Raw genomic sequence first — 18,109 nt, forward strand, 5'->3', positions numbered from 1 at the left:
CATAAGTCCTAGTTTGTTTACATGAACCAGCAATTCAGGCAAAAATTAATGATCAGAAAATATATCTGTTGGAAAATAAGCTTTGTTTTTCAGCAGTTATGTTTCTGTTTAAGCAGCAAGGGAGATAAGTGTATGTTGTCTTGGTTTTCATTTTTTCCTGCAATGTATTTCTTTGGAGAGTTTCCTTGAATGCTGAGAATGTGAAATGTACCTAAGCAATCAGGAAATGGAAGGCTGTTTGCTGAAACCTTCCATTATCATGCTGAATGGAGAGGTAATAAAAAATATGATTCTGGTGGGACTGCATGCCCAGTCCCTTTGGCTCTCCAGCCTGGCTCCCACAATCTCCAAAGGATTGTTCTGTTTTGCTCCAGGCAGTTCAGCCTTGGCACAGTATCCTGAATAGAGGACATTCAGGGCAAGGTCTTGAAATAAAAACCGCAATGATTAAACATCCTGAAGACCCCTTCTGTGGCAGATGGAGAGCTCCTACTTGAATGATTTGTGTAAACTGTTGGCACAAGTCCCAACTGAAGTGCCCCAAAGCCTGCAGCCTGGACAGACATTCTTTAGATGAAAGTGCGATATGGGCTTTTGCTAACCAGCAGAGGGTCAAAGATCTGGAACAGCATCCTAAGCCTGTGTAATATGGTCTTTCAAAGTGGGTGTGAATATTTTTATTAGAGGATATGGAATCTGAAATAAAGGTAGTGCAGAGGGGATTGAAGAAAGAGTAGTTCCCAAATCTGCACCTGTTCTGTGTGATTTTGAACTGAGGACTCTTGGGGGTCAGTTTACTCTCCCCTAAAATGAGGAAGCCAGAACACCTTAAATTCAGCAAACATATTAAGTGCCTTCTGTGTGCTGTCATCTTCCACTGGTATCCCCAGATCCCACTCCCAAGTTCCAGGGATCCAAATACAGCACCATTCAGCTGCACAAGCCAAAATTCCAGGAAACCCGTCATTCCTCCCCCTTTCCTTGGGCTTTATTGAAATAAAAAAGTAATAATCACAGCTCTCCCACAATTCAGAATCAAATGAACATTAAGGAAGAAGGGAGATTACACAGACAAAAAAAATCAAAGCATCAGCTTTATTCCTTATAAGGCCAAAAGGAAAAACATGAATTCAATCTCTGAACTGTGAATTTCCTAACCACTCCTCTCTGCTTTAACCTTCCCATCTCGCTCAGCTGGGCATATGAGTTACTTCTCCCAAACTCACGAATTCACATATGATAAAGCATTCCCCTTTTCACTAAAAAGAAGTGGTGGGGAAAGGATTCCCTGTTTAATAAATGGTATTGGGGAAACTGGCTAGCCATGTGCAGAAAGCAGAAACTGGACCCCTTCCTGACACCTTACACTAAAATTAACCCCAGATGGATTAAAGACTTAAACATATGACCTAACACCATAAAAATCCTAGAATTCTTCTAGGGTTTTTCAGTGAGTAAACTGACCCCCAAGAGACCTCAGTTACTTGTTCAAAATCACAAAGAACAGGTGCAGATTTGGGAACTACTCTTTCCGCAATCCCCTCTGCACTACCTTTATTTCAGATTACATATCCTTTAATAAAAATCTAGGCAAAACCATTCAGGACATAGGAATAGGCAAGGACTTCATGACTAAAACACCAAAAGCATTGGCAACAAAAGCCAAAATAGACAAATGGGACCTAATCAAACTCCAGAGCTTCTGTACAGCAAAAGAAACAGTCATTAGAGTGAATCAGCAACCAACAGAATGGGAAAAAATTTTTGCAATCTATTCATCTGACAAAGGGCTAATATCCAGAATCTACAAAGAACTAAAACAGATTTACAAGAAAAAAACAAAGAAGCCCATTCAGAAGTGGGTGAAGGATATGAACAGGCACTTTACAAAAGAAGACATATATGAGGCCAACAAACATATGAAAAAACGCTCATTATCACTGGTCATTAGAGAAATGCAAATCAAAACTACATTGAGATACCATCTCATGCCAGTTAGAATGATGATCATTAAAAAATCTGGAGACAACAGATGCTGGAGAGGATGTGGAGACACAGAAACACTTTTACACTATCGGTGGGAGTGTAAATTAGTCCAACCATTGTGGAAGACAGTATGGTGATTCCTCAAGAACCTAGAAATAGAAATTCCATTTGACCCAGTAATCCCATTACTGGGTATATATCCAAATGATTATAAATCATTCTATTATAAGGACACATGCACACGAATGTTCATTGCTGCACTGTTTACAATAGCAAAGACTTTGAACCAACCCAAATGCCCATCAGAGACAGACTGGATAAAGAAAATATGGCACATATACACCATGGAATACTATGCAGCCATAAAAAATGATAAGTTCATGTCCTTTGTAGGGACATGGATGAACCTGGAAACCATCATTCTCAGCAAACTGACACAAGAACAGAAAATCAAATGCCACATGTTCCCATTCATAGGCAGGTGTTGAACAATGAGAACACATGGACACAGGGAGGGGAGCATCACACACTGGCGTCTGTGTGGGGGAACCTAGGGAAGGGACAGCAGTGGGTGGGGAGTTGGGGAGGGATAATATGGGTAGATATGCCAGATAATAGGCAATGGGGAGGAAGGCAGCAAACCACACTGCCATGTGTGTACCTATGCAGCAATCTTACTTGTTCTTCTCATGTACCCCAAAACCTAAAATGCAATTTTAAAAAAAAGTAGGTGAATTGAAAAGAAGAACAGGCAGCTCTCTTTCCAATATTTTAAAGATCAAGGCCAGAACACATGGTGTCCCTAAACACTAGTAAGTTGCAGTTTAGTTTCCCAGAGCTGCTGTAACAAAGTACTCTAAAATGAGTGGCTTAGGCCAGCAGGTGGATGACACCTGTAATCTCAGCATTTTGGAAGGCCAGGCCAGGAGGATCAATTGAAGCCAGGAGATGGAGACCAGCCTGGGCAATATAGCAAGACCCCATTTCTACAAAAATTTCTTAAAATGGGTGGCTAACAACAACAGAAATGTATTATCTCACAGTTATTAAGGCTGGAAGTCCAAAATCAAGGAGCTGGCAGGGTTGGCTTCTTCTGGAGGCTCTAAAGGAAAATTATTTCTTGCCTCTTCCTAGCTCCTTGTGGCTGCATTCTTTGTCCTTGGCATTCTTTGTCTTGCAGCTACATAACTCACATCTCTGCCTCATAGTCTCATGGCCTTCTCCCTTCTATGTCTGCATGTCTGTGTCTTCACATTTATACAGAACTGACTTATTTGATTTAGCTTAGGGCCCACCTTAATCTAATGTGACCTCATTTTAGTAACCTGATTACATCTGCTAAGACCCTATTGCCAAGAATGTAGAGAAGAACACATTCATAGGTAGTAGGTATTAATATTTGGACATATCATTTTGGAAGACATAAGTCAACCCATGGTGGTTGAACAAGTCTTTTCTACTTCCTAAATATTTTTCACTCTGTCTCCTTCTACACATCTCAATCACCATATGTCCATTCACCATTATGTCCATTCAAGCCACGGACATAATTCCCCCAGATACAGCATCGGTCTTCTATTCTCCCATTCTCAAAAATTCACTCCCTACTGTAATAATGGCCTTCTTTCTACAAAGTAAACCTGATGATGACAACTGTCTACAAATCTAAAATGACTTCCCATGCCCAGGGATAAAGTTCATACTCCCAAGAATGACATGAAAGCTTCTTCATGAGCATTGATCTTCAGCCACTCATCTGTCCAGCCTTTCCTCTCCTGCCTTTTTGCTTCCCCAAGCATAGCTACTCTTTACTCTAGCTACCCTGAACTCTCTGCAATTTACCTTGGTACTTTCCCCATCCTATTATTTAAAACCTGTATGTTTTTAAGATGAGGGCAACTATTTGTATTTTTGAGGTCTTGTCACTCACTCTACAGTTTCCTCAAGGGGAATTGAATAAATCCTTTCATTAAAGGAATCATCTCTGTAGATTTAGTTCTCTCTACATGAATGGCTTTCTTTCCTTTTCTGTCCTCTCTCTGTCCTGCTCCCTCTAATTCATCTTTCAGGTCTCACCTAAGCTTTTGTTTCCTCAAGAAACCATTCTTTGAAGGCATTCCACACACACACACACACACACACACACACACACACACACACACACGTGCTCTAATTTAGGTATCACATTATTTTCTTAGCAAATCGTTCAGAATCCTCTGAGCAACACTGAAAACACAGCATTCATTGCAATATCTTTCTATTTACTTCATTCCCCCTGCCCCTGAGCTAAATATTGTGCTAGGAAATTAGTCTCCTTCATAGCCATAGCACGTAGTAGGACTCAAAATGTATTTGTGGAAGGAATGAATTCATGCTGAGAACAAGACTAGGTGCTACAGCTCAGAGAAAAGTGAGGTATATTCCCTAACAGGGAGATCTGCAGCCATAAAAAAGAACAAAATCATAACCTTTGCCACAACGTGGATATAACTGGATGCCATTGTCCTTAGTGAATTAACAAAGGAACAGAAAACCAAATACTGTGTGTTACCGCTTTTAAGTGGGAGCCAAGCAATGGGTACTCATGGACATAAAGATGACAACAATACAAACTGCGGACTACTATAGGAGAAGAAGGGGCAAGGGCTGAAAAACGAGCTATTGGGTACTATGCTCAGTACCTTGGTTACAGGATCAGTCATACACTAAACGTCAGCATCATGCAGTATACCCAGGTGACAAACTTGCACGGGGACCCCTAAATCTAAAATAAAAGTCAAAATTATCCTTTTTTTAAAAAAAAAAAAGGGTGGCTAGGCATGGTGGCTCATGCCTGTAATACCAGCACTTTGGGAGGCCAAGGCAGGTGAAACACCTGAGGTCAGGAGTTCGAGAACAGCTGAGCCAACATGGAGAAACCCTGCCTTTACTAAAAATACAAAAATTAGCCGGGCATGGTAGTAGGCAACTGTAATCCCAGCTACTTGGGAGGCTGAGGCAAGAGAACCACTTGAACCTGGGAGGTGGAGGTTGCAGTGAGCCAAGATCACGCCACTGCACTCTGGCCCGGGCAACAGAGCAAAACTCCATCTTAAATAAAAAAATAAAAAGGGTAGATGACTAATAATTCACTATACCCCAACCAGAAAAATAGTTGCAGTATCTTTAAAGACAAAGTTTACTGGAAGCTCAGAAAAAGAAATAAAGGCCATTTTTTTCAGAAGAACCAGAGGACTCTAAACAGATGAGAATGCTTCATACATTTATAAAGTTGAGCTGAGCCTTTGGCCTAAGTTTCCCTCTGGCTCTTACATTCTACAATTCCAGATCTTTCATGAAGATTTCAAAGAATTTTCTGCCATGGTTGTAGTGTCTTTCTGAAAAGACTGATGTTCTTTCATCTACCAAATTCCAAATTCCCTTCTCAAGGCGTTTCTTCTTATATGCTATCTCTTTACTGCTCTCCATAGGCTAACAGCTGTTTGCTTTCTTGGTTAATCTTCAGTTTCACTGTGATGAGTCTTCTTATAGATTAACAAAATAGTAATATATATGTTTGTGCTGTTTCTTGAAATTAATCATAGGTATTTATTATTATTATGAGACAGTATATCTCTCTCACGCAGGCTGGGGTGCAGTGAGGCAATCATAGCTCCCTGCAGCTTGGAATTCCTGGGCTCAAGTAATCCTCTTGCCTCCAGCTCCCAAGTAGCTGGGATTACACATGCATGCTACCATGCATGGCTAAATTTTAACTGTTTTTGTAGAGATAGGGTCTTGCTATATTGCCTAGGCTGGTCTCAAACTCCCAGGCTCAAGCACGCCTCTTGCTTTGGCCTTTCAAAGTGCCAGGATTACAGGCATGAGCCACTGTGCCCAGTCAGATTGGTGGGGGGTTTTGTCAACAATTCTGGAAAATTCTTAGGCATTTTATTGTTATTGAATATTGTCTTTTTCTCATTCTCTCAGTTACCTCTTTTTGGATCTTTGACATTTTTAGCCCTTCTCATTTTAACCTCCACATTTCTTAACCACCCTTTCCTATTTTTTAGCTTTTATTGTCTCTGTGGGCTTTCTATCTTTTCTTTGTATCTATCTTTGAGTTTACCTAATTCTTTTTCTGCTATGCCTAATCCACTGTTTAATCTGTCCATTGAGCTTTAGATTCTAATTTTTATGCCTTTCACTTATAGAAGTTATATATATATATATATATATATATATATATATATATATATATATATATATATATATAAAGTTTGTTTTACAAACCACTTGGTTATTTATATTTTCAAGATGTTCTTTTTATTTCTTTAAACTTTTTAAATATATATCTTATATTCTGCACCAGGTAATTTCAAGATCTGTAGTCTCTATGGGTCTGATTCTGCTGTTATTTCTGCTCACTTTCTCTCATGGTGACTGACTTCCTTGTGTGGTTTCTATTTTTAAATTATGATCATTTTCCTTGAAAATTTACCTATGAAAATACTTCAGGGTCTGGATTAAGATATATTTTTTAAGAGAAGATTTACATTTCCTTCCATCAATTTCCTCAAGGCACTACTTACCTGGAACTACTTGAAATTGAATTTTCTTTTTGAGATGTTCCAGAACACACAGGTAACATGAATTATGACTATAAACCTTTGTGAGATCTGGCTTAGGGTTACAAATTCTCAAAGAATGTTTTTTGTTGTTTTATTTTGTTGTATCTACCTGTCTTAGTCCATTTGTATTGCTAAAAGGAATAATTGAGGCCAGGAAATGTAAAAGAATAAAGGTGTATTTGGCTCATGCTTCTGCAGGCTGTACAAGAGCATGGCTCCAGCACCTGCTTCTAGTGAGAGCTCCAGGCTGCTTCCACTCATGGTAGAAGCAGGAAACAGCAAGAGGAGGGCAGGTGCCAAGCTCTTTTGAACAACCAGCTCTCATCAAAACTCTCAGGGAAATTAATAAAGCAAGAACTCACTCATTCCCAAGAGGATGACACCACCCCATGCATGAAGGATCCACCCACGTGACCCAAACACCTCCCATTAGGCCCTACCTCTATCATTGGAGATAAAAAAATTTGTTAAAAAATATTGTTTTTATACCTGACTGGGAGGGGATAACATTTTAACATGAGGTTTAGTGGGTCAAATAGCATTAGTCAATGCTAAAGATAAGACCAAGATAATTTTTTCCTGTCTCTTCCTCCTGGCAAGTTTATCTTTCATTCATCCTTCACTAAAACTGTAATCCTTGGGTTCTTTTCCCAGCACTGCATTTTATTGAACAACCCTAACTATAATAAGAATGCTCTGAATTTGTCTATTAAGCAAGATAGATAAAAGCCTATTTTTTGTTTGTTTGCTTCTTTGGTTTTTGTTTGTTTTGAGACAGAGTCTCATTCTGTCATCCAGGCTGGAGTGCAGTGGCGTGATATTGGCTCACAACCTCTGCCTCCCAGGTTCAAGTGATTCTCCTGCCTCAGCTTCCTGGGCAGCTAGGATTATAGACAGGCACCACCACACCCGGCTAATTTTTGTATTTTTAGTAGAGACGATGTTTCACCCTGTTGGCCAGGCTGGTCTCAAACTCCCAACCTCAAGTGATCCACCTACCTCGGCCTCCCAAACTGCTGGGATTACAGTGGTGAACCACCACATCTGGCCAGTAAAAGCCTAATTAACTGGGAAAAAAGAAGAGAGAGAATCATAACTTGGCTTCTTTCAGCCTGAACAAACATTTCTGTGGTACACTAGATTAGAGGTTGTTTCGCCATTCTATCATTTGCCTCACTGTGGTTTCTCTCTAATTAGCTTTACTAATTACTGAACCTTCACCAGACTGCAAATTCCTTGAGGGTAGGAAGTGCCTTTCTCACCTGCATATATTCCTTATAGTCTCCAAAGCAGTGGATGGTCTGCAGTGTGGGATCACTAAGTGTTCATTACTTCTATGTCCACTTCACTGCTGGGTGCTCCTCTTCTCCCATCCATCCAGGCGCTTGGGCAAGGCCAGGGAATAATCCCATTCCATCACCCCACACATCTTATCATTTAATACTCTCAATTTTATTTCTTGACTTTCTCTCAAATCTGACTTTTCCTGTTACGGTATCCACAGTCTTAGTTTATTTGTAATCATTTCTCCCCTCGTATATTCCAAAAAAAAAAAAAAAGATTTCTTGAGTGTGTTACACAGAATCTAGTTGAGCAAGATTTAATAGACCTATCTGTTTTTGCAGTTAAATAAGCCATTACCACACAAGATACAGTCATCATTTTAAATACATCAGATCATGTAAGTCATTTTTAATGAAGCTTCTCATGCCTCCCCATTACTCTTAGATTAGAATGTACATCTCTCATCCTGGCCTATAAGATCCTATATGATCTTGTCCTGCCTATGACCCTGGCTTCACCTTCTGACTCTCTCTCTTTCTCTCCATCTCTTCCAGCCCCACTAGCCTTCTTGATGTTCTTTGAATGGGACAAGCTTTCCCTGGCCTTTGTCTGGAACAGCTGCCCTCAGAACCTCCCAGGGCTAGCTCTATGTTATCATTGGAATCTCTACTCAAATGTCAATTCTTGAAAGACGCTGCCTGACCAGCCCATCTAAATTAGCCTCTTCTCTCCGCCCCAGTCTCATCACTCTCTAATTCTTTATCTGAATTTACATACTTTTTTGTTTTCTTCACCTGATGCATATTTCTGGAGCATCCACTATATACCAGCAGTTTTGGGTACTGGAGATACATTAAAAAAAAAACAGAACATGTCTTCATGAAGCTTGCGTTTTAGTGTCTGTTTCATGTGTTTATTGAACACAAATTTATGCTTCACTTTTAATTATTACCTAGGCTGGGTGCAGTGACTCACCCCTGTAATATCAGCATTTTGGGAGGCCAAGGCGGGTGGATCAGCTGAGATCAGGAGTTCAAGACTAGTCTGGTGAACAGGTGAAATCCTGTCTACTAAAAATACAAAAAAATTAGCTAGCACAGTGGCACACACCTGTAGTCTCAGCTACTCAGGAGTCTGAGGCAGGAGAGTTGCTTGAATCGGGAGGTGGAGGTTGTAGTGAGCCAAAATCATGCCACTGCACTCCAGCCTGAGCAACAAAGTGAGATTCCATCTCAAAATACATAATAATCTAATTTTTTTCTTTTATGTCGTCCCCCAAAAATGAAGGCTTCAGAATAAATGAATACATAAATGAATGTACAGCTTTAGTGAGCAATCCCTATAAAAACTGCTGCGTATTTTCATCTATCACTTCCACCTGCTAGTCAGCTTGGAGAAGCATGGAAATCCACAAACAACTTGCCTATTATGATATTCCCTTGCTGGAATTAGGGAACTCAGTAAAGACTGGAGTCCAATAGAAGACTGAGCCCTCTTTAGCCAACATTTGTAGACAATAAATTCGATTATTTATTCCAGTCTCTTCTACTCTCGTGTCCCTCCAGGGGGTTGTGCCCCACTGTCAGCTGCACCATTTGCATCACTGCCAATTCAAACATGTATTCATTATCTCTGGACACCCATGAGGACAAGATGATTGAAAATCACTAGCAAACCCCTAACCAAATATTTTATATCCCAGCACCACTGAACCTTCCAGAAAAATCTGCTTTGGCAAAACTGTCAGAGGATCCATTTTGTATCCGAGTGTTAATTATCTGAGGCAATTCTAAGAGCAAGACCTATTTGAGTTATGTACTTTTTTGTGTTATTTGGGGCTTATAATTAGTTGTACTCTTTGAGAATATAAATGTGTTACCCAGTTCATTACCTTCAGATGGACTGAAGAATGTCAGTGGCTCTTCTGCAAATTTGTACAGCATTGTTCAGTAAGTAAGTATATATTTACCCTGGGAGAATATGCATTTTATTAACAATTTGCTTAATTATCTCTCAAAACAATTCAAGTATTCACTGCTTATAATGCTGTCTTTCTCTTCAAAGGTAGGAGTAGGACATCTCAGCAGGGGTTATTGGACATTCTGCTGATCCAACAACTCCAACAAGGCTGCAGGTGCTCATATAGGGACTTGTTTAAGAATGCTTGGCCCCAGTGAAAGCCACGAGTCTCAGGAGGGCCAAGAATAACCCCATTTCTTATTCATTGGCCTCCTTTGCCGAATAATATTAGAAAACCAATTCATTTTAAAAGTGAATCTTTTGCAAGGAAATTATACAAATATCTGCCACGATTTTAGCCACACACCCCACAGAAGAACATCAGTTCTGTCCTGGTGGTGTAGAATTAGGAAATGCCAAGAGACAAAATGGGAAGATGAGAAAGTAGGTGTGGGCAGAAAAGAAATGAACAAAAAAATTAAGAACTTAGCCAAATGACAAGCTCCCTCAGGGGAGATCTGTGGGAGGATACTGTTTCCAAACACATGGCCCAAATGATACCTGGAACTCAAGACCTGAGCTTTTTTTTTTTTCCATAATAACATTTTTGTTTTACTCAATGCTATAACACACATTTATTTTAAAAGCATACAAGCATATATATGTAAACATAAAATTAGGCAGAGATTATGGTTACTATTTTAGTTTTTTTTCTTCTTTTTTGGGGGGGAGTTGAAGATACACTTTTAAAAAAATATTTTATTCCACTTTAGGTTCTGGGGTACATGTGAAGAACATGCAGAATTCTTGCATTGGTACATAAATGGCAATATTGTTGGCTGCCTCCATCCCCATTATCTATATCTGGCATTTCTCCCCATGTTATCACTCCCCAACCCCCTACCCCTGCCACTGTCCCTCCCCTAGTCTCCCACAACAGATCCCAGTGTGTGATGCTCCCCTCCCTGTGTCCATGTGTTCTCATTGTTCAACACCCACCTATGAGTGAGAATATGCAGTGTCTGATTTTCTGTTCTTGTGTCAGTTTGCTGAGAACGATGGTTTCCAGATTCATCCGTGTCCCTACAAATGACACGAACTCATCATTTTTTCTGGCTGCATATTATTCCATGGTGTATATGTGCCACATTTTCCCTGTCCAGTCTATCATCGATGGGCATTTGGGTTGTTTCCAGGTCTTTGCTATTGTAAATAGTGCCGCAATGAACATTTGTGTGCATATGTCTTTATAATAGAATGATTTATAATCCTTTGGATATATATCCAGTAATGGGATTGCTGGGTCAAATGGAATTTCTATTTCTAGGTCCTTGAGGAATTGCCACACTGTCTTCCACAATGGTTGAACTAATTTACACTCCCACCAGCAGTGTAAAAGTGTTCCTATTTCTCCACATCCTCTCCAGCACCTGTTGTCTCCAGATTTTTTAATGATCGCCATTCTAACTGATGTGAGATGGTGTCTCAATGTGGTTTTGATTTGCATTTCTCTAATGACCAGTGAGTGATGATGAACTTTTTTAATATGTTTGTTGGCCTCACAAATGTTTTCTTTTGAAAAGTATCTGTTCATGTCATTCATCCACTTTTAAATGGGATTTTTTTTTCTTGTAAATCTGTTTTAGTTCTTTGTAGATTCTGGATATTAGCCTTTTGTCTAACGGGTAGACTGCAAAAATTTTTGTCCATTCTGTTGGTTGCTGATTCACTCTAATGTCTTTCTTTTGCTGTACAGAAGCTGTGGAGTTTGATTAGGTCCCATTTGTCTATTTTGGCTTTTGTTGCCAATGCATTTGGTGTTTTAGTCATGAAGTCCTTGCCTGTGCCTATGTCCTGAATTGTTTTGCCTAGGTTTTCTTCTAGGGTTTTTATGGTGTTAGGTCTTATGTTTAAGTCTTTAACCCAACTGGAGTTAATTTTAGTGTAAGGTGTCAGGAAGGGGTCCAGTTTCTGCTTTCTGCACATGGCTAGCCAGTTTTCCCAACACCATTTATTAAACAGGGAATCCTTTCCCCGTTGCTTATTTTTGCTGGGTTTGTCAAAGATCAGATGGTTGTAGATGTGTAGCATTGCCTCCGAGGTCTCTGTTCTGTTCCATTGGTCTATATCCCTGTTTTGGTACCAGTACCATGCTGTTTTAATACTGTACCCTTGTAGTATAGTTTGACGTCAGGTAGTGTGATGCCTCCAGCTTTGTTCTTTTTGCTTAGAACTGACTTGGCTATATGGGCTCTCTTTTGGTTTCATATGAAGCTTAAGGTGGTTTTTTCCAGATCTGTGAAGGGTAGCTTGATGGGGATAGCATTGAATCTATAAATTACTTTGGGCAGTATGACCATTTTCACAATACTAATTCTTCCTAACCATGAGCAAGAAATGTTTTCCATCTGTTTGTGTCCTCTCATATTTCCTTGAGCAGTGGTTTGTGGTTCTTCTTGAAGAGGTCCTTTACATCCTTTGCTGGTTGTATTCCCAGGTATTTTATATTCTTTGTAGCAATTGTGAATGGCAGTTGGTTCTTGATTTGGCTCTCTTTAAGTCTGTTATTGGTGTATAGGAATGCTTGTGATTTCTGCACATTGATTTTGTATCCTGAGACTTTGCTGAAGTTGCTTACCTGTTTAAGTAGATTTTGGGCTGAGATATGAGGTCTTCTAAATATACAATCATATCGTCTGCAAATAGAGACAACTTGACTTCCTCTTTTCCTAAGTGAATACCCTTTAATTCTTTTTCTTGACTGAATGCTCTGGCTAGAACTTCCAATACTATATTGAATAGGAGTGGTTAGAGAGGGGCATCCTTGTCTAGTGCCAGATTTCAAAAGGAATGCCCAAAGTAATTTATAGATTCTTAACAATTTTTCCTTGATTTAAACCCTGATGAATCTGACAAATATGTGCCTTGGGGCACATAATTGAGGAATTCTTGAGAGCACTTCTTGAGGAATATCTTTGTGTTGTTCTCTGTATTTCCTGGACTTGAATATTGGCCTGCCTTGCTAGGTTTGGGAAGTTCTCCTGGATAATATCCTAAAGAATGTTTTCCAGCTTGGATTCATTCTCTCTGTCACATTCAGGTTCACCTATCAAATGTAGATTAGGTCTTTTCACATAATCCCGTGTTCCTTGGAGGCTTTGTTCATTTCTTTTTACTCTTTTTTTTCTCTAACCTTGCCTTCTTATTTTATTTCATTGAATTCATCTTCAATCTCTGATATCCTTTCTTCTGCTTGGTCAATTTGGCTATTGAAACTTGTGTATGCTTTGCAAGATTCTTGTGTTGTGTTTTTCGGCTTCATCAATTCATTTATATTCTTCTCTAATGTGTTTATTCTTGTTAGCATTTTGTCAAACCTTTTATTAAGGTTCTTAGTTTCTTTGCATGGGTTAGAACATGTTCTTTTAGCTCAGAGAAGTTTGTTATTACCCACTTTCTGAAGGCTGTTTCTGTCAATTCATCAGATTCATTCTCCATCCAGCCTATTTCCCTTGCTGGTGAGGAGTTGTGATCCCTTGGAGGAGGAGAGGCATTCTGGTTTTGTGCATTTTCATACTTTTCCTGCTGGTTTCTTCCCATCTTTGTGGATTTATCTACCTGTAGTCTTTGTAGTTGGTGACTCAGATAGGGTCTCTGAGTGGATGTCCTTTTTGTTAATGATAAAGTTATTTCTTTCTGTTTTTTAGTTTTCCTTCTAACACTCAGGCCCCTCTGCTATAGGACTGCTAGAGTTCCACTCCAGACCCTGCTTGCCTGGGGGTCACCTGTGGTGCTGCACAACAGTAAAGTTGCTGCCAGTTTCTTCTTCTGTTATCTTTGTCCCAGAAGGAAACCCGCCAGATGTCAGCCTGAGCTCTCCTTTATGAGGTGACTCTTTGGATGTACAGGGGTAGGGAAGCTGATTGAGGAGACAGTCTGTCCCTTATAGGAGCTCAAGTGCTGACCTGTGAGCTCCATTGTTCCATTCAGAGCTGCTGGGCAGGTACATTTAAGTCTGTTGCAGTGGAACTCATAAGTGCCTTTTTCCCCCAGGTTCTCTGTCCTGGGAAGGTGGGGCTTTATTTATAAGTTCCTGATGTGCTGCTGCCTTTTTTCAGAGATGCCATGCCAAGCAAGAAGGTAGCATAGTCACAGTCTCCCAGCAGAGGCGTTGCTGAGCTGCTGGGGGCTCTGTCCAGCTGCTGTGTGAACTTCCTTGTGGTTTTGTTTATAGAGGTATAGTTAGAACTGCCTCCGTAATGGTGGACTGTCTCTGTAATGATGGACTGCTGTGGTAATGGCAGATTGCCTCAGTCATTTTTTTCCTTCTGATTATTGATAAAGCCATGTCTATCTATCATCTGTCTACTAGAGAGAGACTATTGTTAATATTTTAGCTTTTTTCCTTCTGATTTTGATAAAGCCATGTCTATCATCTATCATCTATCTACCTACCTACCTACATAGGTAGGTATCTACCTACCATATACATAGATATGGATTACCATCCTTTTTTACATGGCCTATCATGAAATGTTTCTGTGTCATTAAATACTCTTGAGAAACAAAAATTGAATGTTTGTCTATTAGCCCATCTTATATAAATGAACAGGCGTATGCCATTTTACTGCATTTCACTTTATTGTACATAGCACATATTGCATTTTTTACAAAGTACAGCTTTGTGGCAACCCTGCCACAAATTCATCAATTACAATTGTTTGGGGGTACCATGAACCCCACCATGTAAGATGGAACTTAACTGATAAATGAGTGTGTTCTGCCTTTTCTACTAACTGGGCAATTCCCCATATCTCTTCATTTCATCAGACCTTCCCTGAGATATAACAATATTGAAATTAGGCCAGTTAATTATTTTACAGTGGCATCTAGATGTTCAAATGAAAGGAAAAGTTGCACATCTCTCATTTTAAATCAAAAGCTTGAAATGGATTAAGCTTAGTGAGAAAGGCAAATCAAAAACAAAGATGGGGCCAGGCGCAGTGGCTCACACCTGTAATCTCAGCACTTTGGGAGGCCAAGGCAGGAGGATCGTTTGAGCTCAGGAGTTAGAGACCAGCCTGGGCAACATGGTGAAATCCGGTCTCTACTGAAAATACAAAAATTAGCCAGATATGGTGGCCTGTAGTCCCAGCTACAGGGGGGGCTGAGGTGGGAGGATTGCTTGATTCCAGAAGTATGAGGCTGCAGTAAGGCATGATCACACCACTGCACTCCAGCCTGAGTGACAGAGCCAAACTGTCTCAAAAAACAGTAACAAAAAGATAGGCTGAAATTTAGGTATCTTGTCAAGTTGTGAATGTGAAGGAAAAGTTTTTGAAGAAAATTAAAAGTGCTACTTCAGTGAATACACAAATGATAAAAAAAAAAAAAAGTGAAACAGCCTTAGTGCTGACACAGAAAATTTGAGGGTCTGAATAGAAAATCAAATTAGTCACAACATTTCCTTAAGCCAAAGACTAATCCAGAGCAACGACCTAAATCTTTTCAATTTTATGTCAACTGAGAGAGGTAAGGAAGCTACAGAAGAAATGTTGGAAGCTAGCCGAGGTTGGTTTATGAGGCCTAAGGAAAGAAGCTATCTATCTCCATAATGTAAAAGTACAAGGTGAAACAGCAAATGATGATGCAGAAGCTGCAGCAAATCATCTGGAAGACCCAGCTAAGAGCACTATGAAGATGGCTATACCAAACAACAGATTTCCAGCTTAGGTAGAACAGCCTTCTATTGGGAAAAGATGCCATCTGGGGCCTTTATAGCTATAGAGGGGACGTCAATGCCTGGCTTCAAAATCTCAAAGAACAGGCTGACTATTGTTAGGCGCTAATGCAACTCATGACTTTAAGTTAAAGCCAATGTTCACTTATCATTCTGAAAACACTAGGCCCTTAAGAATTATGCCAAATCTATTCTGCCTGTGGTCCATAAATGAAACAAGGCCTGGGGACAGCATATCTGTTTACCGAATGGTTACTGAATATTTTAAGCCTACTGTGGAGACCTGCTGCTCAGACAAAAATACTTTTCAAACTATTACCACTCATTGACAATGTACCTGGTCACCTAAGAGTGCTGATGGTGATGTCCAATGAGATTAATGTTTTTGTCATGCCTGCTAACAGGACATTAATTTTGCAGTCCATGGATTGAAGGGTAATTTCAAATTTCATGTCTCATTATTATTATTATTATTATCAGATAGGGTCTCACTCTGTCACCCATGCTGGAGTACAGTGGCAAGTTCTCAGCTCACTGTAACCTCTTCCTCCTGGGCTCAAGCAATTCCCCCACCTCAGCCTCCTGGGTTTCTAAAACTACAGGTGTGTGCTACCACACCAGGCTAATTTTTATATTTTTTATAGAGATAGGGTTTTGCCACATTGCCCAGGCTGGTCTTGAACTCCTTAGTTCAAATAATCCAATCACCTCAGCCTTGCAAAGTGCTGGGATTACAGGTGTGAGCCATTGAGCCCAATCTAAGTTTTATTGTTTAAGAAAGACACTGTGTATGGTAATAGCTGCCATAGTGATTCCTCTGGTGTACTTGGGCAATGTAAATTGAAACCCTCTGGAAAGGAGTCCCCATTCTTTTTTTTTCACTCTGCTGCCCCGGCTGGAGTATACCATTCTTTTCTCTGTTTTTCCCCACTGTCTTGCCCAAGCTGGACTCAAGTGATCCTCCTATCTCATCCTCCTGACTAGCTAGGACTATAGGTGTGTACCACCATGCCTGGCCAATTTTTTATTTTATCTCCTGTTTTTAATTCCTTATAGTTCTCTCTCTCTCTCTCTCTCTCTCTCTCTCTCTCTCTCTCTCTCTCTCTCCTCTCTCTCTCTCTCTCTCTCTCTTTCTCTTTCAGGGTTTTGCTGTCACCCAGGCTGCAATGCAGTAGTGCAATCTTAACTCACTGAAGCCTCAACCTTCAAGGCTAAAGCAATCCTTCCACCTCAGCCTCCTGTGTAGCTGGGACTTGAGGTACATGCCAACATGTCCAGCTAATATCTTTATTTTTAGTAGAAATAGAGTCTGCCTATGTTGCCCAGGCTGGTCTAAAACTCCTAGGCTCAAGTGATCCTCCCGTCCCAGCCTCCAAAAGTGTTGGGATTACCTGCATGAGCCACTACACCCATCATATGTTTTTATAATTTCATCTTTTGTTTTGATTCAGTGAGTACATGTGCAGATTTAGTACATGGGTATACTGTGTGATGCTGAGGTTTGGAGTATGAATGATCCCAACACTCAGGCAGTGAGCATAGTACCCACTAGGTAGTTTTTCAGCCATTGTCCCTCTCCCTCAGTAGTCCCCAGTGTCTTTTTCCATCTTCCTGTATATGGGATTCACCATTCTTGATATCATTTGTGATTCATGGGAGAAGGTCAAAACAGTAACATTAACAGTTTGGAAGAAGTTGATTCTAACCCTTATGAATGACTCTGAGGGTTCAAGACTTCAATGGAGAAAGTGATTGCAGAGGTGATGGAAATGGGAAAAAAACTAGAATTAGAAGTGGAACCTGAAGATGTGACTGAATTACTACAATTTCATGATAAAACTTGAACAAATGAGGAATTGCTTCTTATGGTTGAGCAAAGAAAGTGGCTTTTCAAGATGGAAACTTCTCCTGGTGAAGATTCGGTGAACAGAATATTACATAAATTTAGTTGATTAAGTAGCATCAGTTTTTTGAAAACTCAAATTTTGAAAGAAGTTCTACTGTGGGCAAAATGTTATCAAACAGCATCGCATGCTACAGAGAAATCTTGTATGTAAAGGAGGGTCAATCAATCTGGCAAATTCCACTGGTTTCAAGAAATTGCCACATTCACCCCAGCCTTCAGAAACCACCAACCTGATCCGTCAAGCAGTCGTCAATACAAAGGCAAGACCCTCCACCAGCAAAAAGATCTGAAAGTTCAGATGATTATTAGCATTTTTTAGCAACAAAGTATTTCTTAATGAAGGTGTATACATTTTTAGACATAATGCTATTGCTTACTTAATAGACTACAGTATAGTGTATTTCTTTTATATGCACTGGGAAACAAAAGGTTTGTGTGACCTGCTTTATTCTAACATTTATTTCATTGAGGTGGTCTGGAACTGAACCCATAATATCTCTGAGGCATGCATGTACTATACTTTTTAAAAATATATTCCCAACAGATAAACTTTCAGATTGTGTTTTTATCAAGACATAATAATTGATGATTTTCATCTAGAAAGTTTGTTCTGAGGAATAAATT

General features: G+C 39.8%; 1 protein-coding gene across 1 annotated transcript in view; it reads left to right on the forward strand.

Annotated features, from left to right (window-relative positions):
- The first annotated feature begins 9,775 nt into the window (after window positions 1–9,775).
- LOC128930015 (proprotein convertase subtilisin/kexin type 5-like) overlaps window positions 9,776–18,109 on the forward strand; it is a 71,963-nt gene continuing 63,629 nt past the window's right edge. The window contains exon 1 of the mRNA XM_078355017.1: window positions 9,776–9,829. Coding sequence (XP_078211143.1) covers window positions 9,790–9,829 — 40 coding nt within the window. The 5' untranslated portion in view covers window positions 9,776–9,789. The remainder of the gene's footprint in view (window positions 9,830–18,109) is intronic.

The sequence above is a fragment of the Callithrix jacchus genome, chromosome 17, assembly GCF_049354715.1.
Source record: "Callithrix jacchus isolate 240 chromosome 17, calJac240_pri, whole genome shotgun sequence".
Taxonomy (NCBI): Eukaryota; Metazoa; Chordata; class Mammalia; order Primates; family Cebidae; genus Callithrix; species Callithrix jacchus.